This window comes from Merops nubicus, unplaced genomic scaffold (assembly GCF_000691845.1).
Source record: "Merops nubicus isolate BGI_N331 unplaced genomic scaffold, ASM69184v1 scaffold7765, whole genome shotgun sequence".
Taxonomy (NCBI): domain Eukaryota; kingdom Metazoa; phylum Chordata; class Aves; order Coraciiformes; family Meropidae; genus Merops; species Merops nubicus.
Window position 1 is genome coordinate 1,596 of NW_008607542.1, and position 23,646 is coordinate 25,241.

Sequence of the window (23,646 nt, forward strand, 5' to 3'; positions counted from 1 at the left end):
TTGTGCTCTAAGGAAAGGAAACTAGAAGCAGGGCAAAAATAATGAAAAGTCCTAACTGCAGCAGGTAAAAATGCAGACAAAGCATTTTACAGTTGTTTCTGTAGTGCTGTTGTGCTCCTTGAAGACATAAATCTTCACGCGGCAGACTTACCAGGTGGAGCGAACTCAGGAAATGGGAATGGAGATGTCAGAAGACACCTGCGTTAGGGGTGCACACACAGCTTCCCTCCCGTGGGGGCAAGGCAGACTGAACACTGTCATGTTTTCACTAGCTGATCTCAGGCATAACAGCTGTCATGTGCAAGTTGCTTTGCTGTTGAGGTTTTTATGTCTTTGCCATGTTAGAGAGGTGGGGCATTAAAGAACTACATTTCATATCAGGAAGGTTATGAGTATGCCAGTCTAGCCTTGAAAGAAAGTCATCACTTAGAGGACACACAGATACTTGTCTGCTCCAAGAAGAAAACAGAAATAAAACTACTGTCAGTTGCTGAAGGATCTCTTCCTAGAGCCACAGTACCCTAGTTACTTCAGGTCACTTGATGTCTCCTGACACAGGAACAATGGCTGCCTGCTACTGGGGAATTAACAAGGGGACACACATACAAAAAAAAAAAAATCCACAACCCAACCCCCCAAGTAAATAGCTATGGTGTTTCCAAACAGCTTCCAAAGGCTGGATGGGTACTGCTACATCTGGTAACCTGTAAAGGTCCTAAAGCTCTCTAAGGCCCTGTGATACTCATAGTGAGCAGAAAAACTGGTTTGTAGTGGTTTACTTCTTAACAAAGTACCTTCATCGGTCTAAAGTACCTGCTCTTCCCATTTCCAGGCCAAGGCATAATGGAATTCTGTATCTCATCTCTTGCTGAGTAGTCAGCCCTTGAGGCATCTCTAATCCACCTCTTACATTTGCCTTTTAGATGTCTTCATTTCTGCTTTGGGCAGGACTCAGGCTAATCAGATTCTTGCATACATGATACTCTTTAAACATCTGCATCAGTGATGATATCATATGCTGCAAACAGCCTTAGAAACTGTAGCTTCTGACATATCCATGGAGCGAGTTCAGCTCAGGCTTCTTGGGGATTAATTTCACTCACTGGCCTTCAATCCTGTTGTGTAGGAGCTGAGAAATAGTTCAGGTCTCAGGTTCCTTGTGGAGATGAATCCAGAGATGGGAGCCTTGCCCATGAGGCTTTCTGGCTCTCATAACTGTGTCTGTTTCAATCACCTTTGTGACTTAGGTTTAAGTGAATTTGCAAATTGTCTTTCTGATTTTTCTGCCTTGTGCTCTGCAGATATAAAGGCAGAAGTTAGTCAGGCTTTTCTAGTTAGTCTCTGCCTACACCCCCAGCTAGTTATGGGAGTGTTCCCTTTTACAACAAAATTAAATTCAGGCTGACAGAACTTCTTTCCTGAAGACACACAACTCTTCCTGTGGCTGTTCTCCCTCAGACCCTCCTGAACAGCATTCAAGTGCAGTTAGAGAAGCAGAGCTGCCATTCTCCTGTCCTGTTTCCCTCCCCCATCTGCATTCCCAGGAGAAAGACTAAGAGGGCCAGGGTGCTGTCATCCTCTGTTTTAGTGATTTTTGCTCATCCTGTTTCCTTTGTTCCCCAAAGATCTTCACAGTAGAAAGATGCACCTGTGGCCTGATTCGGACCTGTAGGCAGGGAATTTGGATGTCCTAAATTGACCATCTGTGCCCCATTTTACTGAAATTGCATCATCTGGGTCTGTAAGCACCAGCTGAATGTTCTGGGTGATGTATCAGGGAGCCCATCAATAGCAAACAAGGAGCTCAAACATCTGAGGTCTTATTGGTTCTGAACACAACAAGTCACTCGTGGCCTCTTGACCTGTGTCTTGGGTGTAACTGAGAGCCACTGCAGCTGCTTTTGTGTCTCCATTGAGTGCTGTAGTAAGAATTCCCCTTGGTGAACAACCAAGTCTGTCCTACAGTTTTGTCCTTCAAAACCCTGAGAGGTTTTAGGTTGACTATGGCTGGGACTGACTCTCTACTAGCATGTCTGGTATTTAACTTTATAAATGTATGCATGCTTACCTGTTTACTTTAGGCTGACTAGGTGCAGAGTTATTTAAAATAATGCCTAATAAAATGATTTGATATTGAGTGGGAGTTGTGTTCCTTCCAATAATTTATGCTGCTTAACGTTAGTATTTGGTGATGGGATTTTTATTGGCAATGCTTGTGGTTAGCTGCTTCTATCTCTTCTTGGTTTTGTTCAGAGTTCTAGCCCCATTATTGGAGCTTTGATCGAACACCAGAGTATTGCCATTCTCAGTGTGAGATTCTCATAGCTTAGTTGAAGGCAACAAATACAGCTTTCCCTCCATTTCTTCTGTTTCTGGTTCAAGAGGTGGTGGGTGTTGCTCTTAGTGGACTGTAGAAATTTTTTTTTCTGACAGTACAGGAAATGAGGTGGTATTGTCTTGCACAGGTTACAGGGAATCCTCTAAAAGGCACATTTTTTTTTTTTTCCCTGCCATCAGTACAAAGGACAAGTACTTGGTTTTTGAAATCTCTGAAACTTTTACTGCAACAAATTTCACTTCCTTTCTCTTCAGTTTTTGGACCTCTTGAAGGACACTGAAGATTGCTAGTTTAAAGCTTTTAAAGGTTTGGCACTCCTATTTTATGAGAACCCAGAAGATGAACAAAGCCTGCTGTCTATAACCCCTTGCTGCTTTCTTCCTGCATGTTGAAATGCATGATTTGGTTGCATCAAAGGTTTGATCCTTTGGCAGCAAGGTCCTCTTACTAGATGGATGTTGTAAATATTGCCAGCATTACCTGTGAGCAGAGGCAGCCATTGTCCCTGTGCAGTACTGCATGCCAGCTGCCTGAAGGAGCTTGTGGATGTGGCTTATAGGAAGCCTCAAAACTTCAGTATGTTTTCTTTACTAAAAAAGCACTGATGTTATGAACTGTGAATGAGGCACATTCTAGAAGTAGAAGTGAAGGCTTGGTTTCACTCTGGAACTGGAAGTAAACTAATTCCTGATAACAAAGACCGGTTGGTGTTAGACTATGTATATTTAAGGAATGTTAGCTTTCTTGGACTGGTGTCTCTCAGTCTAGTCTTGGTCAGTAGGCTAGGACAGGATGTAGTCCATTTTGGCTCTTGGGCACATATTAACCTAATTAAAGTGTAATTGTATCATTTTGGTGGCATGGAAGTATTGATATCCAGAAGGAGAATTATTTCAAGCTTTGCAGTCTGGAAAGCCAGCACTTTGAGAGGCTTTTTTTCCCCTAAAGGAAGGCAGTTTAAATGCCTTAGGCATTTCCTTCAAATAGGCATGCAAGAAAGGAATTGGTAGTGGTTAGTGGTGCATGTTAAGTTACAGGATCAAATACTAAAGTTCACTGATCTTGTGATTCTGATTCCTACCCACCCCACCCCCCACACGCCCTGCCCCCGAGTGTCACCAGATCAACTCTACCAGATCTAAGCTGTCTCTGTTTTGTGTGCATTTGACAGGAGGAGGAAGAGGCCAGGGACCCTTTCCAGGCCTAACAATTCAGTAATGGAAAGAGCTGAGTCTTGCTGCAAAACAGGGATGAGAAAAACAAATATTAGGAATAAAACCCACCCCACTTTCCAAGACTTCAGCCAAATTTTTTACTTCAATGGAAAGGAAGCAGGCAGGCTTTATAAACAACTGGCTGGATTAGGAGAAGTGAACTTATTGATTCATTTTATATTTACTAATTCGTGAAATGAAAGACTGCTAGAAGGCTTCCTGCCTTCCTAGTGGCTGAAGTGTTTGCTGTGTGTTATGTCCAGGATCACTATAGCTGTGTATGCAACACCAGTTCATTTTGGATAGGAACTTGAGATTTTGGTGGTCTCAAGGGTAGAGGGGCCTCTGCAAGTGTTCTGTATAAAGCCTCTGCCTAAGTTTTGTACAGGGTCTCTTGGTAATGGTACCATGATGCTCTTTCACCTTTGGTGTCTGTAGAAGTATATATCACGTCAACTGGTGTATTTTCTATTACTTTGTGTGGGTTTCAAGCTTCTAGAACTGTGGACAGTTCAGTACAGATGTTTTCTGCTTACTTTACTGGATCTGAGCTGTGGAGGGCAAGGCAGAGGAAAGGTGAGGTAATGTGGGAAGAAGAGGGTCAGGAGACCTTCCATTGGTCTTGCACAATACCTCTGCTGTATAATTTTTTTTTATCCTCTTTATGCAAATCGCCTTCACTTTGTTTTACAGCTGCTTTTTTCCCCTCTCTGAAAGTGATATGTGTGCCTTGCCCCTACAAGCGACTGTTTCCTGATAGTTTGGCTTTTTTTTTTTTCTAACTTGCATGATCTGCAGCTTTGGAGAGGATTCCAGTCTCGTGACCCACAGCAGTTAGTCTCCTGAAGAAAGTCCAGTCTGCTGTGCCATCACCTTCACCAAAGAACATGGAGAAACTGGTATTGGAACGGCCTGCCTCTGTGTCTAAGGTACTCATTGGTCTTTGGGGGCTGCTTCCCTGTATTTCTGTCACCAGAATTTGGAACAGCCCTGTCTGTTTTCAGAGGGTTTTCTAGATTATTTTTTTTCTGGAATGCTGCAGAGGTAGGTGCTTTTGAAACCAACGACCTTATGTAAGAGTTCTCGCTCATGACCACAAGTAGCAACTCATTCTTTTGGCACCATTTTCTAATTTCTGCTTGGAATGGGGAGGTTTTATTTCAGAGAGCTGTCTTTTGATGTGGTAGGGCTGTCTCCTGTAAGACTCGTCCTGTTTCCTCCATACTTATGGAGGCTGGTTACAGCAGGCACATGCTTCAGTGTGCTTAAGTGCTCTTCACACAGGGCACTCTTCTGAGCTTTTGTACTTGGTGCTGCAGTGTGAGCAGTGCAAGATTCTTGTTTTGGTGATAAAGATTTGGCAAGTCAGAACTATGCTAAACCAGTTTCCTATCTTCATAGTACTGAGGAAACATCAGCTGACCATTAAAATACCTGTTAGTGGTAACCTTTTCTATAGAAGAGGAAAAGACTGGAATGTCTTCAATTAAAAAAATTCTACAATATGGGGGTGATAGATCACTGGAATAGGTTGCCCAGAGAAGTAGTGAAGGCCCCATCCCTGGAGACATTCGGTGTCAGGCTTGATGAGGCTCTGAGTAGCTTGATCTAGTTGATGTCCCTGCTTATGGTGGGGGGGTTGGACTAGATGACGTTTGGAGGTCCCTTCCGACCCAAACATTCTATGATTGTGTCATGCTCGAGGATGGGATTTGTCTGAGACACTGTGCCTTCTCCCCTAATACCTTGGGTTTAGGTATAGTGACAGGATTTCTTGTAGTCAGTGGCACAATCTGTTCTTGGGTGTTAAAAGCTACTTGTTGCTATTGCTCCTTTTGCCTTATAGGCAATACTGCTCTCTTGAAAATTGGCACCAATGTAGTTTCTTTTCAGCCTTCCCTCCAACAGGCTGCATGCTGAAACACTAGACTGGAAATAGATTTGTTGGTGAAGGGGCAGAGACAAGAATAAGGACTCCCGATTAGTAACATGATTTTTAGCTGTTGAAGGGATATGATGTGAATGGGTGAGTTCTTATGGTGCAGAGTTTAAGTAACTGTAGTCTCAAAAGATCCTCTGACCTTGTTACAGCAGGGCATATGAATCATGCTGATGTTTGTGTTGGTTCTTTTCTCTCTTTTTTTTAACCTCTTTGAAGAATGGAATGCCTACACCTCCTTCCAAGGAGAAATCAGATAAAAACTCATGCCCTCATGCACCTGGCAAATGCTTTCTCCCTCGTGGGACGGATGATGAGAACTGCAAGGCGAATGATAAGGAAAGGGAGTGGATCCGCCCTGATACCCCCAGCAAATGCACCTGGAAGCTTGGGAAGCCCCTCTCTGCCTCCCCCCATCGTCACACCACTCTGTAAGTTTTACTACCATTTGCTGCTTTTCAGTGCAGTGCTAATCCAGGTCCCTTCAGAGCCATGGGGATTTAACAAAAGGTGAATTGTTTAAATTGATGCTATCATGTAGATAGCCCAATGCTTCTTGATTTCCATGTATGTGAAAAGCTGAGAACCTGGATTAAGCATACAAAGGGCCTTGCTCAAAAGATATGAAACTACATGAACTGGAACTAACATTTTTAAGTAACCTAGCAAGCAGATCTCTGATTAGGTGAAAGACTGTACTGTTAATGCCTTTTGCTTGGTAAAAGAGCAGACTCTCAGCAGTGTTAAGCTACTTCATGCCAGGAGGAAGTGCAAAGCACTTTATTCTTGTCTCAGCACTTTGCTTGATGCCCAGTTAATCCTTGTTTTGGATCAAGGACTTGATGGACATTTTTTTAACTTAAAATACTTTAAAACAACAAGCCTTAAGGGGGAGGGAGAAAGCTGGTTGAAGTAAAAAGCATCAGAAATTGTGTTGCTTCTGTGACCTGCCTGTGGCTCCTTTTGTGGATATATTTTTTTCTGTGGCTCCTTCTGTGATTTATTTTTCTGTGCACCAGGCCAGAGCCTCTGAAGATCCTGCCAAGCATCCTGAATAAAGTTGGCAATACACCCTTGGTGCGAATCAACAAGATTGGGAAGCAGCATGGGCTCAAGTGTGAACTCTGTGAGTACTGCTGCAGGCAAAAAAGAAAAATAAGAAACTGTTTCAGAAACCTGGCTAGTCCTGGTTAGCAATGTCACGTAACCTGGGCATAGGAGTGTGGGTACCCTGCAGAAAATGGTGAGAAAAATTTTTTTTTTTCCCTCTGGCAGATTTTCAAGTTTTAAGGATTTGGTCAGCTAAAACATCTTCAGTTTGTACTTCATGAGGACATTTCCTACAGCTTTTCCATTTTTCTAGAAAGTAAACTTTTTTTCATGGAAAACAATATTTTAATTTGAAAGTTGTATGGTGTTTTTGACTGCTTCTCATAGAGTACAGTGTTTGTAAAAAAATGCAGATCTGCATTTAGTGCACTAAAGATCACTGAAAATGATGAAAGGGATCATACTGTCAATGAATGGCTTTTTGTTGGTTTGTTATTTTTTTTAAAACCAATGATACTGGAGGCTTTGATCAGAGTCTTGAAAGGTGGTGTTTTCTCATCATCCAAGGGATAAATGCTGGGAGTGATGAAGTGAAAGTTTAGGCTGAACAAGGGGAGAAACCATGTTTGATCAGTCTTTGGCTAGAGAATGTAGCAGACAAAAGGCAAGGTATGTTGGTGGAGTTCTTTTCCCTCTGGAAGAGCCCTGGAGCTTTTTATACTAATGACTGGGCTGTAATAAGGAGGAAAGATGAAAGGAGAGGTCATGTTTTGGGGAGACTGAGAGTAGGTGTTCCCGGCTTCAGTGGCCAGCATAAAGTCCCAAGCATGTCATGACCCGTAACAGCAGAGATGCTGTGAACTGAAACACTGTCTCTATGGTTGTGAAGCATGGAGGTGAACTGGGTAGACATGTTAACAGAGTTGCTCTTGGAGATAAGTTAGGGATCAGCAGCCTGTTTGATAAAACACTGCTGTTTGAAAACTGCTTGGTTTCTTTATTTCCAGTGGCAAAATGTGAATTCTTCAACGCTGGGGGCAGCGTGAAGGATCGCATCAGCCTGAGGATGGTGGAGGATGCTGAGAAAGCTGGGATCTTGAAGCCTGGGGACACAATCATAGAGCCAACCTCTGGAAACACAGGTAGGGGATGGAGAGACTCTAGCGAAGTGGGGGGGCAAAAATGCTGTGACAGTTTTCCTGGAAGAGGTAGATGAGACTGGAGCATGGAGGCTGCCTGTGGAAGGAAGAAAGGGAATCTCTTCTTGCCTGCATGGTGTAGGGAGCAGTGCCTCGGGAGCAGTGCCTCTTCCACTGCACAGAGCAAACAATTCTGCAGTGTCCTGTGCTGACCAGAGCAGCTGGGAAGGAGGTCTGCTAACTTTGCAGGGATTCTTTGCTTTAAAAGAAAAGTGTTAGGCCAGATTCACTGGGGTCTTCAGGTCCTATTCAGGAATTAGTCTGACTGCTGTCATAGGAAATCAAGCACCAAAAGACTGCTGTGAATCTGGATCTTCCTCTTCTTTTTGAGAAGTCCCATGGTCCTCATTCCTACACTGTCAGGCAAGGTGGGGCTGGTATGAGGAACAGCTTTTCCTATGTGGTGCACCTGAGATGGGAGATATGCTGCATCTCCACAGCACTATCTGCTAATACAGCCCCTGCACACCTAGATTTTCAATGGATCCCACTAGAGTCAGCATCCCTTGCTTGGAAGGAGGGGCAGCCCCACTACTCAGGCCAAGGTAGAGCATCTGATGATCAGAGCAGACTGGAGTTAACTGTGGGCTCCTGTGTCACAGCTGTTGTACTGCTGTTAGGCTGCTCTAGTGGTGGAGAGTAAACATCTGGAATGTTCCCTCTTGAGCTAGTGATATAGCAAATATAAAATATACTGCCTCCTCTGAGAAGGTTCTTGGGTGTACTATAAACTACCTCCCTGCCTGATGTATTCTGGAGAAATGTCTTGTCCTGTTCTTCAACTTTTTCCTGGACAACGATCCGCTGTTGCATTCTGATAAACACAGGCTGGGCAGATCTTTCTGTTCTTTTGATCCATTGAAGCCTCTGTTAATGGAGGGACTGGGGTGATAAGCTGGTGTGTGACCAGTTCCTTTGCCTTCAGCAGAAGACTGGGAAGTCACCTCTATTGCCATTTGCTCTGTGGGTGCTCTGGAGGGGAGCAGCACAACTGAAACCCTTGTGACTGTGGCTATACCTCTTGCCTGAACAAGGGCACATAGTGAAAAATATCTATATATGTTACATTCCTCCAGTGTCTGAGGTCATAGTATTACATCCTGCTTTCTAGGTCAGTACCTGATAAATGATTCTCCTTGCCACAGAATCCAAAAGATAGAGAAAAGGCAGGATGAAAGGAAATACGGGACAATTACTTCAAAAGGCTGTCTCTTTTCATTTAAAAGCAAAGACCAGGGTAGACTGTAACCTGAGAGAATTGGCTTGTGCTCTAGGCTACTGCTCAGAGCTACTGAATATGTTAAATGTGAAAGCTAATATGTTACATATTTTTTCCTCTCTACATCTCATCTCTCCCTCAGCCAAAGTCCTGTTTTGATGTTTGCTGCGTTTCCAGGTCAGTAGCAGAAGGTGTAAAGTGTTAAGAGTCCAGGTCTCAAAGTACTTCCTTCATCACAGATCATAAGGGAAAGTGCCAATGGCTGCTCTTCAGTCTTTGGCCGCAGTGAGGCCTTTGTTGTGGTTTTGTTTTGATTTATTTGAGCATTCATGCTTATCTATCATACTGGGAAAAGTCTGTGTCCCCACCCCCAGTATTTTGCAGGAACAGTGGAACAGTTTAAGATTTCCCCCCCACCCCTCTGCAATCCAGCACTATGTAGAGCAGAGCCAGCTTTGAACAAGCGAGTCTCTGTGTAGGGCAAACTGCCCGTGAGGCATTGTCACGGCACAGTACAGCGTGTGCCCCCGTGCCTACAGCAGCAGAGGAGGTGCTCTGCAGTTCGACCTCAGACATGTATCATCTAATTTGATGTGTTTTGCTTATCTAGCAGAGAGGTGATTTGGTCACAGATGTATGCTTCTGTTCTATGGGGAAGGTGCTTCTGAGCTTAGCTCCTCAGGTGGGCAGACAGTGGTAAGCTAAAAGGCAGAAATTGGGCTGGAGGCACAGGCTTTTAAAGCAGAAATAAGGTGTCTGCCTCTAACAGTTGAGGTACTTCACTGTAGTAGCAAGTTGACATACTGCACTAGAACCTCAATCACACAGCTTCTAAATCTTGTCTGTTTAGAAAAGACTTAGTTTTGGCACATTACAAACTAGGGATTGAATGCATAAGTGAGCCAACAGAAGCACTTATAGTCTTCTGACAGTAACCGAATGATTGCTCTAGTTGTCTTAGCTTAAAGTTTGTTCCTTTCCCGGATTACTTCTGTAAAAAATTAAGTGGGTGAGACAGAAGGAAGGTGATGTGCATGGGGTAAAGCGAGCAGCTTGCACATATCAAGTTTTCTTACCCTTGGCTGAACTTTCTGTTCGCTGTGATCCTCAAAGAATTAGCAGCATATGCAAATCCAGTTCTCAGTAGCCAGAAACTTTTTTTCCTTTTACCACCCCTCTAGAGACACGGTGCTCCAGCCTCTGGTGCAAACCTGATTACAGCCAGGGCATGCCAAAGCTGGCATTGTGAGTTTTGTTCTTTGTTGCTCCTCACTGTATGCTCTGTGTCTTTGCTTGCTTCCAGGAATTGGGCTGGCTTTGGCTGCGGCAGTGAAGGGTTACCGCTGTATCATTGTGATGCCAGAGAAAATGAGCATGGAGAAGGTCAGATCTGCTGTTATTTTCAAACATGATGATTGCTGAATTCTTGCACTTGCAGAGTTCCTGGTGCAGATGAGTGCAGTGGCTTTAGCAGCCAAGGTGTAGGCTCTTGGCCTCCAAGTGACTGGCCAGGCAGAACTCTCCTGAGGGGCTGTTGGCAGTATGCAGAGAAGCTCAGGCTGGCTAGCCATGGACAGAAAATGTCTTTAAGACCTATCCCCACAGCATTGTCTCTTGGAAAACTGTCATAACTCTTTTAAATATAGGTGTCAAGGGGACTTGAGATTTACCTAGCACATTGGAGTGGTTAACTGTCCCTCACTGAACAAAGGAGGACAAAGGAAGGCAATGCTGAAGCTTTGAATGTTAAGTTCTGCATTGGGCTGAGCAAGGCTGTGAGGGAGCCTCTTGAACTCCTCAAGTTACACCAGGGCTTACTGGCAAGCATCTGAGTTGTCACCACAGCAACAAAAGGTCAGGAAAAACTGCCTGGGTAATATTCATGTACCTTCACCATGGAAAGCACAAACCATCCTAGTTCTAGAGCAAGCCCTGCTCTGTGGTGCTGTGCTTGCAGCCAAAAGAGTATAGAAGGGATCCCTTGTTTCACAGTCAAGGCATCAAATCACTGTCGGCAAAATCATTTGTCTCAGTTGGAGCACTTGCCACGTTCCAGCTGAAGGGCAGCAGCACAAATGAGAACAGTGTTCCCTGGAGGTCGACACCCATTGCCTGCTCCTGCCTGCCCTGGAGGCAGAGGTCGGGCGTGGCCGCTGCCGGGTGCCATGCAGCACCAGAGCCTCCTTCCCTCCGAAGACAGGCTTTGCCTTAGCACAGGGGCATAAACTTTCTCACACTTCTGGCAGTTCAGTGGTGCACAGGGACCTGGAGGTTCTCATTTTTGCCCATGTCCGAAGGAGGAGGTAAATATACATCATTTGCACTCAAACATAAAATACTGGGCTATTGCACTGCTGGAGTGCAGGATGTATGTGACTGATGAGAGAGATGGTGTTCTGCCTGGATGGGGTTTCTCAGTATGTAACATTAGTCCTTACAGGCCTGAAGGCCTAGAATAGAAACAGGAATTTGATGTCTAGCTCCCAAGTAAAGCTTAGTTAAGACCAAATGACTTGAAATATTTGGACCCATGACTCTGTGATGTGAGGTTGGGGTCTAGCAGAACCACTAAGGAAGCTATTGCAGACCAGGTAAAATGGAAGATGTTTTCTTTCCCCTGCACCCCAGTGGAGTCTGTGTGCTGGGGGAGTGTTTGGGGGTTTGTGACCACCTTTATTTGGTACAGGTGGATGTCCTGAGAGCACTAGGTGCTGAGATTGTGAGGACACCAACTACTGCCAGATTTGATTCTCCTGAATCTCACGTGGGAGTAGCATGGAGACTGAAAAACGAAATCCCCAATGCACACATTCTAGACCAGGTAAGAGCCAAGGTGTCAGAGGTGCAGGTTTAGCATGGGAGGAGCTGTTGCAGCCTTGTCCTTCAGTGTCCTTGGTTCACTGTTTCACAAACTGCTTGTGTCTTTGGAGGAGATGTCCCGGGTAGCTGCTGAGCAATCACCGTGCTGTAAGGCAGCAAGTTTTCAGTCACTAGAGGGCAGCAATGAGCCGACGTTTGCAGAAGCTCCAACCCCCTCCAAAGGGTGCCTTTTTATCTCTGGATTGGCAGTGCTCTGTGGAGGAATTGATACAGGGGTCATGTCCCTGACTGAAACTGTCCTACAGACAGGACTGATCTTGGCATCAGAGGGTGCTGGCACCTCAGAAGTACTCTAAAATTAGATCAATTACAAAGGTTTTGACTCCTCCTGGGCATTCTGCCTATGTCCAGATAATATATAAGGCAACAGTCTGGGTCTGGAGAGTATGTGTAGCTGCTGTGGGGCTTGGAGAATATTTGGCATACTCTTAAAATGCCTCACAGTGGGAATTTTCTTTCTGGTCTGCTTAATGCTACTGTCTTTCAATGTAGTACCGCAATGCCAGCAACCCTCTGACGCACTATGACACCACAGCTGAAGAGATCCTGCAGCAATGTGAAGGTATGTTTGCTCCATTACTGCCCCCCATCTTCAGTGAGTCCCTAGTGTTCTCTTATAGTTAGGTGCTTGGAGAATGAGACCTCAGGTAGGTGAGAAATGTATGGGTTTTCATACAGCAAATCCCACATGTATGATGTGCATCATTAAAGAATGATCTTATTTTAGTAGTTGTAGTAATAACTTTTTTCCATTCAAGAAGGTTGCTTTGGTTTTTAGACTCCTCTGCTTGTGATCAGATGGAGAAAGCAGTGATGCCTGGGTTATTGTAAAAAAAAGGCAAGCCATTGATAGACCGGCATGAAAGAGTAGGGTCTTTTTTTCTCTGATCACAAATATGGAAATAGGTATGTTTACATTCTGAGACCAAATACTCCAGTACACTGGAAGCTTCTTCAGTTAGGATTCCTCAGGAGTACAAACAGCTCTGTGTTGCAGTTCTCACCAAGGAGACCTCTAGTCCACAGGGTTTGTTCTGTGTCAGCTGTAGGCAGCTGAGTTGGAGTACCAGAAGTGATCGAGCTGTGGCAGCAGAGAGCTTTGGCTGGCTACATCACCCAGCTGAGGAATTGGTTTGAGAGCTATTGGAGGCATTCTGTGTGATGCTGCAGCCTACCATGTAGGCAATTGCTATAGGTCGTAGAAAGAAATCATAGGAAGCTGCTGACATGCCTTATAAAACAGTACAGTTTCTGAGGAGACCCTCTAAGAAAATTAGCTATTAAATTCCCTCTCATTAAGGTGAGGACCATGTGAAGGGTTCTTTCTTCCCCTCAAAAGTAACCAGCTGTTCAGAAGACTTTGCTAGTCTTTGAAGAAAGTTTGGCACAAATTTGGATTTAAATGAGTGTACTTTAACCAACTGCCATGCCACAGAGTCTAGATGAGTTTGAGCTCTTCACTTTGTTTGTATTTACTTTTTCTCATAGGCCAGTCACTGTTTAGTTATTGCTGAGCTTACACCCCTGCTTGTCAGAGCATTATTCTTTTGACTGATAAGCATTTGGTTTTGTGTGTGAACTGGTGACCTTTTAAAATGCTTTTATTAACAAAGCTGTCATGTGGATGCACTATGGGAACTGTAAGGGGTGACAGAAGAATGAGCTGTCATACCTGCACTCGCTCTGGGTGCTCATGACCAGAACAATATTTGTCACATGAAAATGAGAGAGTAGCTGTGTTAACAGTTGTCTCAGTGAATACCTGTCCCATGTTCTGGGTGCTCATTCAGTAAGCCAACTCATAGAATGGGCTGCTCATTCTAAGTTAAAGAATTAATTATCTACATCAGCAAATGCAGAAACAGGAAAACTACAAGTGTCAGCTGTATGGGCCACCTCCAGCTCTCTCCAGTGTACCTCAGATCAGTGCCTTGCCAGGCCACTGGACGGATATTTCAAAACCATTGTTGAAGTAAATGGGGATTGGGCAAGGTGGTCGCAAGGTAGGTCTCATAACACAGCTCTTGGGAAGCGAAGAGCCTTATTTTGGCCATTCTTGATGAACTCTGTTCTTAGGTTTAAGTGAGTTTTTAATCCATTGTTCTGGATGAGATTTCACAGCTGCCTTCTATCCCTCACCTTTAAACAGGAAAAATAGACATGCTGGTGGCTACAGCTGGCACAGGAGGTACTATCACTGGCATCTCCAGAAAGCTAAAGGAGAAGTGTCCGGGTTGCAAAGTAAGTAGCAAGCCTAAAGCATTTCTCCTCAGTGTGTTGAACCTTGAACTGCTCCACTTGGCACATCCCATTCCTTGCAGGTCTGCCCTGGGTCTCTGTGGGAAGCTCTTGGATTTTCTCAGTTAAAAGACAGTTCTGAGTAGCAAAGAAAGGTTTTCAGGCTGTCTGAAGTCATCACGCTCTGGTCTCACTCATGACCAGAGTTCAGGTTTGGCTCAGCAGATGAAATCTGGCTCTCAGAGCCCTTCATGAGGTGTCTGAGAAAATTCCTTCTCTGGTATATACTGCAGCCTGATATTTCCTTTCTGACTGTGCCTTCACTGAGGTTTTAACCAGTGAAGTTTTCTCTGCACACACAAACCTGTGTGCTGTGTTAGATTTCCTCACAGAAGCTGGTGTTGTTTAAATGGTGAATATTTACCTACATAGGTAGGGAGTCGTAAACAATAAAACATTTTCTTAGGCTTGGTGAAGTGTAATGGCTGTAATGGTGCCTGCACGTGAATGAGTATACTCTTGTCTTGGGGAAACCCCATGCATTTAAACCAAGCATATCTCATGTAGAACTGGTGCCCGTTACGTACTGCCCACAGTTGGAGGAGACAGGATGGGGTGCCCAAGGGGCCAGAAGCAGCAGAGCATTTTGCTCACGGGGAGGTGAATGTTGCTAGGGGCATGTGAGTAGGAGACTAGGTTGCTGTTGGCTTGACTGTGCGTGTGGCCAGTGTGACACCAACAGCTGTAACGGGGTCGGCACTCATGAGTAAGCAGCTGTGTTCTTAAAAGCAGTGTGTCATGGTAGCCAAAGTGGAAACTGCCTCTCCAGATTATAGGTGTTGATCCTGAAGGCTCCATCCTTGCTACACCAGAAGAACTGAACAAGACCGACAAGACAATGTATGAAGTGGAAGGAATCGGATATGATTTTGTCCCCACAGTGTTGGATAGATCTGTAAGTCGTGCTTCTTGGTTCACTGCCCCTTGACCTCTGTTTGGATGCAGAAGTGAGGTTCACCTCACTTGGGTGGAGGAAAGACTTGGAGAAGTATTTCTCTGAGCTGAAAGGGGAGGACTAGCAGACAGAACTATTCCTATTCTTACCATGAGCAAACCCCACATTTGTTTTGTGATGCTAGTTCAAAATGCTGTGAGCAGGTGACGTTTAGCCTAGAACACAGTTCTTTGGTTTATTTACTTAAAAAAAAAAAACAACAAAAAAAACAAAAAAAAACAACAAAACAACCGCAAAAAAACCCGAGCAAACAAGCCCAACTAACCAATTTAAAAAAACAAAACCCGAAAAAACCAAACCAACCAAACAAAAAACCCCAACCAAACCAAACAAAGCACCACAACCCCTCCCAGCCAGAGCTGGTATGACTGAGCAGAGCCTGTGTCCCTGGGAAGCTCTCCAAGAGGGAGGAAAACTGATGTTCTCTGGCTGTCTCACAAGTGCCTGTTCTCACGGTGAGGTTTCAATACGGAGCCTGTTGTGCTAATGTGATCATCTTAACCTTGGCAAAAAAGCCCACTTGGCGCTTGGAGGATGCAGACCCAGGCATGTGTCTCTCAGTAGGGCAGCTGTTACCTCAAAGAGCATGGACTGAATTCACATTTGTTTTGTAGCTCCCCTAGCCCTCTTCATTTAAATAGACCCTTGTTTCTGTTTTCCTGCCCCTCCCCAGACAGTGGACCAGTGGTACAAGAGCAATGATGAGGAGTCATTTGCTTTAGCACGCATGCTGATCCGTGAGGAAGGACTCCTGTGTGGTAAGAGCAGAGGCAAATCCTTTGGGTTTCTCCAAATAGGAAGTGGGAGGCTGAAGCCTTGTGCAGGCCAGAAGTGTGCTCCTTTAGCTTCAGAAGCTGTCTTTCTCACCCTGGGCTCCTCTACTGTCTCTCCTTCTCTCTTTCATTCTTTCTCACTTCACTAATGGTTTGACAGTTCTGCTTCTGCTCTGCATTTTGGCAGGTGGGAGCTCAGGCAGTGCCATGTCTGTAGCTTTGAAGGCAGCCAAAGAGCTGAAGGAAGGTCAGCGCTGTGTTGTTATCCTCCCTGATTCCGTCAGGAACTACATGTAAGAACCTGCTTGTTTTTTCTCTGGGAGAAGGCCAAGGCAGTCCCTCAGAGCTCCTTGCAGCAGTGGCAATTTGAATACATATTTCTTCTAGCACCTACCTACCAGAACAAGGAATGTGAGGCACAACTTTTGAGGATATCTAGAAAGGGTCTGCTATGGAGTAGCAAGAGCTTAGCCCTCTGAAAGCTGAGCTCCTCCTCATGTCTGACTTCAGTGTATAATCATCACTGGTTAGCATCTTTCATGGGGAAAGACTTGCTTTAACTCTTTAATTTATTGGGCACCACTGGTATCCCATTCCTGGAAGGGACCCTGTAAGGCTGTCTCCTCTCTGCCTGTGTCCACAGCAAAACACAGCACTGTTGGAGCAGCAGCCAGCATTGGAGGGAGTTTACAGGTGGAAGTGTGAGGACTTTGAGCTACACTGAGAAGTTATTTCTCTCATACTGCATTGAAACCTGTCCCAAAACATGATAATTTTGACTGTTTCCTGACTTCTGTTATATCCACACAATAATAGATGACTAGAAACTACGGCCACATCTTGCCTGAGTACCAGTTGATGCTTCTCTGTTCAGGCTGTCTGTCATATTGCAAGGGACTGATGTAGTTGAAACTTGTTTCTTATGGGATTTCTCTTTCTTCCTATTGAGTATTTCTTCTCAGTTTCCCTGGCTGGTAAGCTCAGCTGGCAAATGGCAGTATATTTTCAATTACTCTTGAGCTGTTAGTGGTAGTGAGCTGTAAACAGTTGCCTCTGCTACTAGGTTTGCTGTCAGATGTTCAGCCTGCTAATGAGCTTTTCACTTCCTGATGCTTTCCAGGACCAAGTTCTTAAGTGACAAATGGATGATTCAGAAAGGGTTCATGAAAGATGAAGATGACCTTGTCAAAAAACCTTGGTAAGCATGTCAGATCTGTTTGCATTTTCTTGAGTCTATTCAACCAACTTTATGGTAGTTGCTACTTTAAAGCTCATTTCAAGTTACACTACTTCAATTTAGCTAATCTTCCATGCTTTTCTGTTGATGTATAATTCCAGCTCTTAGTCATGTCTGTTTAAACTAGTTGATTTCCTTCTTTGGGTTGCATGGCAGCAAAATAAAACTTAGTGCTTAATGATATATTTTTCTTTTTTATAAGAAGGGTTGTGTCTGAAATGGAAAAGCAGAATACAAAGATCCTTTCTGAGATCAGAGTTCCTGAGTTCAAAGCAAGTCTACAGTAGGTGGGAGGGGGCTCTTGCCTAAATTGATGCCTGTAAAGACTATACATATGGCTAGCTTTTTGAGTAGGAGCACAGAATTTTCTTTGTAAAATGCAAATAAATTAGGGCGGCTACTAGTCTCCAATAACTATCTGTGATCTTAGAAAACAAGTGAAATGAAGAAAAGAGTTTTGGTTTTCAAGACCAAGAGCCTTTCCACACTTCAGTGACTTTCTGATATTGAGGAGAAAACTTGAAAGCCTCAAAGCCTTACTGACTCTGGCTGAATCCTGACCTTTCCTTGCAGCCTTTTGTTATTCCTGTAGTGTTGAAGGCACAGTATGTGAACAACTGGTTCTGTTCTGTCTCTAAGATTTGCATGGGTTTGTTTTTTTTTATCCCCAGGTGGTGGAACATCAGTGTTCAGGAACTAAGCCTCTCTGCTCCCCTGACTGTGCTTCCAACTGTTACCTGTGCAAAGACTGTTGAAATTCTTCGGGAGAAGGGATTCGACCAGGTACCAGTTGTTGATGAATCTGGGTATGTCCACATATATCACTATTCACCCATATGTATTGCTTCCCTCACAGGGTCCCAAGGGATGTCTTTAAAATGCTCACTAGAAGTGTAACATCTTCTTGTAATTCTTCAGTTATAAGTAACATGGTTCAGAAACATTATCTTAAACACACCAGTGCTGGACTTAATATGTTATCATGTCAGGAGTGTCCTGTCTGTCACATAATAAGCTTCTCATGATTTTTATGACATACTCAGTGTGTCTTTGCAGGATCATTTTGCTGTTTTTTAAAATAGCTGCTCAGCTTGAATATCCACCACAGTGTTCACCAAGCTTCTTCAGAACACTGCAGTGTAGTGCAATGTTGTAGTGACCCCTATAAACCAGGGTGTCCCCACCAAGCTGGTATGTCTTATTACCCTGTAGGTTTCCTGTAGGACAGGCTGAATAATGAAGAGTTGCTCAGTTACTCTCCAGCTAACTCCAGAGGCTTAGTTGTTGCAGGTCCTTGCAACACCTTTGCAGGGAGAGGGGAGTGAGCAAAATTGAGGTGAGCATGTCTCTGGCTGTGTCATATTCCTCAAAAGGACAGATGAGTGTGTAATACAACGAAGTTGTGCTTTTCAAAAGCTCTTAGATAGCAAGAAACTCTCCAGCTGCAATAACTAGAGATACAAAGAGCCAGATGCTCAGGAAGGCAGGCACCTACAGCACTTGCTGATTTCTGTGTTAGTCTCCAGAACTTCTGAGAACTGAACTGTCTCCTGCAGAGACACAGAATCCAAGTATACAATCAGTAATGAAACTTTGTACTATGAAGCAGTTAACTGACTTCTCCAGGCTGGCTGAGAGTGGATACTTTTATCAACAGCAACACCTGAGGCTTTTGTGGTGTTCAGCCTCATCTTCTCTCTCTTCCCCCAGGGTGATTTTGGGCATGGTTACCCTAGGTAACATGCTTTCTTCACTGCTTGCTGGTAAAGTTCAGCCTTCAGATGAAGTGAGCAAAGTCATCTACAAGCAATTTAAACAGGTAAGCAGATATGTTCTACAGCTCCTAGTTCTCTGGTTTAAAGTGCTGCCATGAGTGTCCTAACACTCCAGTGGCATCGGGTTGGGTAAGATGTACCTGGGACCATACAGAGCAGCTGTAACCAAGCACAGATATGCTCTAAACTCTGTCCTAGGTCACTCAGTACCTCCCAAGTTTGTGTAGAGGCTTTATATTGTCTGTTATTATTAACAATGTATGTTGTTCCATTACTTCAGCAGGCTTTTTTTAGCATGCTTGTACTTTCCTCCTTCCCCAAAACTGCCCGGCACTAATCTGAGCAAAATAACTATTCAGGGGAAGAGATGGAGAAATGTTAAAACAGCTCTTGTAAATTAGCTGTCAGCTACAAAGAAGCAACAGTTTGCCTTCTGTACCAGCTGCTGTGCTGAAACAGGAGGATGGCTGTTGAAAGCTGATGTTGTCAAGATGTGTGAATTTTGATGCTAGCCATCTTCACTCATCCATCCAGTGTGGTCTGCCAAGATACCACAACATACAAGCTGTATGGGTGCTCTTCTATAATATTTAAGTATTGTTGCTTTGCTTCTCTTGCAGGATAAAGGTTTTGTTTTTAACATGGAATGCTTGACAGTTTTTAGCAGGCTTTTAGTTTAGCCACCATCTCATAGTAGATGAAGTGTTGTATTCTGGATGTGTGTGTAATACTTCTGTTCCATATACAAACTGCCGAGTCCCTGAGGTTGAGAAAGGGTGCTGGTTCTTCATGGACAAATGTAAATATATTTTTTCCTTCCCAGACAGATAATCAGTCATCAGGTGGAAATGTGGTGCGTAACAAAACTGTTTAGCTTGTTCTCCCTCACTTGGACACCTTAAGAGTTTCTGGGGCTGGTGATGTGCATTCATTTCTGTAGCTACACTGGTGTTAGCTGTAGTAGCCAATTCTCTGCTCTTCTGAGGTTGTGGCTTTTTTCCATGGGCAGCTTGAAATTTCTCATGCTTCTTCAATAAAGAACAGTTTTAACTGTTTCTTTTCTCTTTTAGTTCTGACTTTTCTTGGTGGAGGATGGAAAGGGAGTAGCACAAGTGGTGATATTGCTAACATGCTAACTAAAAGCATCAGTCATTGGTTATTTTCCATTTAAATTGATTTAATGGGATAAGCATGGTTTAAATGCACATAACCTCAGAAGTATTGTGGACTTTGCTTTTCTTACCACTTTAGTTGAGCTTATTTGGCTTGTTTACTGATGAAATTCAGAAAATTGGTCATCTGTGACACTGAAATGACTTTGGAATATTCTATAGTTAGGATCTGTGCCACAGCATGCATCCACAAGAGGTCAGTTTAGTCTGTGACTACCAAGGCCAAGCTATGTTTTGACAGCATAGGAAGCCAATTATTTTTGTGTCAATCTCTTGGAATGGAAGAGTAGTAGTTATATTTTTTTTTTTTAAAGTCCCCAGGAGGGTGGTACTCTAGGTCTTTGAAACACTAGTCACAGGGTCATCCAAACAAGTGCTGTGTGTTAGTGGAGAGGAGGGCCATTCTTGTGGAGTCAGATGTTAGTTCCAGTGGTTTGGGGTCTCTTTATCTCTTCCTCCCCAAAGGATCTTTGCACTAACTACCAATGGGCTAGGTGTGCTGCAGACATAGTCTAAGACTTCATGTCTGCCTTGACCAGAAAACAGGGCGGGGACCTATGGTACCTGAGACTTCTGTGTTACTAGAGTGTTTGTTAGCCTGTTCCCTGGGGTGACTTTTTTTGGTTGGTGTCCTAAACAGGTTAGCACTGTGCTGAACAACATGAGGCCTGGTGTCTCCAGCATCCTTGCTGGACCAGACCCTGGCTCTGGGTGTGCTGGACCAGACCCTGGCTCTGGGGAAGAAGAATTTAGTTGTAGGGCCATGAGCAGCACCACATCACTTGACCTTAGGGCCAAACAAGCAGTCCCAGTGGTGTAGTGTAGTCATGTGTATGTAGGCTAATTGCCTTAAAGACTTTGTGTTTTAAAAAAATGCCTAAATGTGGAAAAATTCATGGGGAAAAGTTTTAGGGAGCTTGTATAAACAGTGGTGAGACAGGTGAAAACTGTGGGAGTTGTTAAATTTCCATTAAGCATTTTGAAACGTATTTGTCTTCATAGTGACCCCTGTGCTACCTGTGGGCTGCTTGTTCTGGTCATCTTTAGCCCAACAAATCCCTGAAAACAGCTCTACTGATTACACACAGTCAGGTGGCAAGGGGCTCTACCCCTTCAGCAAGCTTCAAACCTAGTTTTTGGAGCCCAGCTTTGCACATACATTTGCACAAAGCTGTTTGTCAGTGGTGGGGGCAGGTAGTTGACTCAATGTGTCAGTCGGTCCAGATTTCCCCCCACTCCTTGCCTGGCCCACAAGCTTAAGACATCCTGATGTTTCAGAATGCACGGCAGCCTGCTGGTCCCTCAGACACAGGCTGCTGGGAGTCCTTTTGATCTCTGCTAACTCAGTGTGGAGATGAGAGCCCTGCGTTCCAGTGCAGCCCAACTGCTCATGCCAGGGCATTTATTCCTCTGTTACAAGCTGAGCTCACGGTAGGATAAAGGCTTTTTTTAATTTGCAGTGCAAGAGTTTCCTTTGCTGTGAATTCTTTAATCCCCTTTAATGAAAGTATGTCAGATGGTGGATGCTGTTATGCAGAGAGTTACCTGAGTAACAGACCTGTTGCTGCCGCTTAGCTTGTTAAAGCCTGTAGGAAGAACAGTTTTATGCATTCTTTGAAATGCTTCCAGCAGGGGATTAGCTGGGTGGTTCAAAAGGAGATATGCTCTTTCTGCAGAGTCAACACAGGGCACTTTCTTGTTTAGTCTTAGCAAAGTTGAACTTCACTAGAAATGAATTCTTAATTCTCAGTTCCCTGTTTTGCACTTGAATACAGTGTTAGCTGAGCAATCTTCACCCTTGGATTTTGGCTTGTCTGGGCTTTTCTCTTCCACTGCTGCCTTTGCAGATTGTATTCACTTCAGTGGTGATTTGAAGCGTGATTCATTCACCTTTTCCTGGTCTTGCTGTAGAGTAAAATCACCAAGTTAAGTTTTATGGTAACTTGTTAGACACATCGAACCCTTGCCCTTCTTCCATCATTGTTTTTCAGATATTCTGTGTGTTCAGTGTATCCATTAAGCTTACAGAATTGAAATGAATAAGTTTATGTAGTGTTTCTTTTTTTTGTTCTGTTTCTGTGGAAATTAGGAACAAAGAAAACTGATAAGTTGGCCTCAATTTCTTAGTGTTTTACAGTACTTCAGATAGGAGCAGTATGTAAATGCTGATGTGTTGTTTTTAAAGCATGGGGATTATTGACCACTAAATGTATAAGGGACTGTTTGACTTAAATCTTGTAACTCTCTCCTCAGATTAACTTGAAAGACAACTTGGGGAAACTCTCTCATATCCTGGAAATTGACCACTTTGCTCTAGTGGTTCATGAACAAATCCAATGTGAGTATGATTTAGTGCACCATGTAAGAGGTGGTCTTTGAGTGGTAACAAGTGTGAGTAAATGAGTTCTGAAGATGTTATATACATGGAAGATTTGGCTATGTGCTACTAACACCTAGTAAGACACTAGCACCTTAATTACTGTGGAGTAAATGATAAATCCATTAATAACCTCACATACTGTCACATACCCTCTTTTGGAGCGGGCTGCTGCTCAGAACTGAATGTCTGAGTCTAACCCATTCTACGGTGGCTTTGTTAGTAGCAGCAAGCCAGTGAATGAGCTTCTGCAGTACAACAGGTCTTTGTGTAACTTCCAGCAGTTCCATCACAATGAGCATCCCAGGTTAACTACAAGTCAGGATTTTTGGGTTTCTGAAGCAAAACCTTTATTACAACTTCATAAGATTTAGTAAGATCTAGATGTCAGCACTGACACCACCATCTCAAAACAGCTTAATACTTTTTCTGTTTCAACTAATTTCTCTTCACTTGATGTTTTCTCCTCCAAACTAGTATTTTCTTCATTCTTTTCTAAACAATTTACACTCCCTTCTTTATGAACTGGAAACTAATGTATAAGAAAAATATGCATTAACACAGGATTTTATTGGAATTTTCATGTCCAGAAAAAAAATCTGATGGACCCTTATCCTTCCTTCCATAATGGTTCAGTTTCTATATCCCATTTGTCAAGCAGTCTTTCTGAAATGAAAATCCTTGCCACTTCCTGTGTGATTGTTGGTCAAGATTCCTTTTGGGTTCCCCTTCAGCATGCGGGGTTCATCGGTGATAACCAGCTCCATCAGCAGGTCCTCACACATGGAGCTGGGATGGCTTGGCACCTGCCTTTACAAACAATGCCATTAAACCCAAGCAGAATGGTCTGGTTTTGTGCCTCCTAAAGCCACAGTGGCCTCTGTTTCTCTGCAGATCACAGTGATGGCTCCTCCAGTAAGCGGCAGATGGTGTTTGGCATCGTCACCGCCATCGACCTGCTTAACTTTGTGACTGCACGAGAACGGGAAAGGAAGTCCAACTGAAGTAGTGACATGGAAGCCCTTCAACAACACTTTGCAATCTCCAACAAAGAATCAGGTTCATTTCTTAGGTGGAATGGTCTCTCCTTATGGTGTGTTTTTTTTTTTTAAATTCCAAAAATAAACCATTAGCTCTCCTTATGTCAGTTATACAGCCAGTGCATTTTGCTGTATTGCACTGCTTCTGGGGACTTGTTTTCTTAATCAGGTTACACAATA

The 23,646-nt window shown here is 43.8% G+C and overlaps 1 protein-coding gene across 1 annotated transcript; it reads left to right on the forward strand.

Moving 5' to 3' along the window:
- Positions 1-4,439: 4,439 nt before the first annotated feature.
- LOC103772632 (cystathionine beta-synthase-like) lies at positions 4,440-23,430 on the forward strand. The gene is made up of 16 exons (XM_008939972.1): positions 4,440-4,481; positions 5,711-5,922; positions 6,511-6,617; positions 7,549-7,683; positions 10,263-10,342; positions 11,646-11,780; positions 12,332-12,401; positions 13,989-14,080; positions 14,907-15,032; positions 15,766-15,850; positions 16,053-16,158; positions 16,986-17,063; positions 17,774-17,908; positions 18,813-18,921; positions 22,303-22,387; positions 23,321-23,430. Exons 1-16 carry the CDS (start codon positions 4,440-4,442, stop codon positions 23,428-23,430), a joined length of 1,707 nt encoding a protein of 568 aa, XP_008938220.1.
- The last annotated feature ends 216 nt before the right edge of the window (positions 23,431-23,646 follow it).

What these genes read in the sequence shown, in the direction of transcription:
- LOC103772632 (XM_008939972.1), top strand. Translation starts at nt 4,440, where the DNA reads ATGGAGAAACTGGTATTGGAACGGCCTGCCTCTGTGTCTAAG. An exon ending in GCCAACCTCTGGAAACACAG is followed by an intron (nt 7,684 to 10,262) that starts GTAGGGGATGGA and finishes GCTTGCTTCCAG; the next exon opens with GAATTGGGCTGGCTTTGGCT. An exon ending in GATTCCGTCAGGAACTACAT is followed by an intron (nt 16,159 to 16,985) that starts GTAAGAACCTGC and finishes GATGCTTTCCAG; the next exon opens with GACCAAGTTCTTAAGTGACA.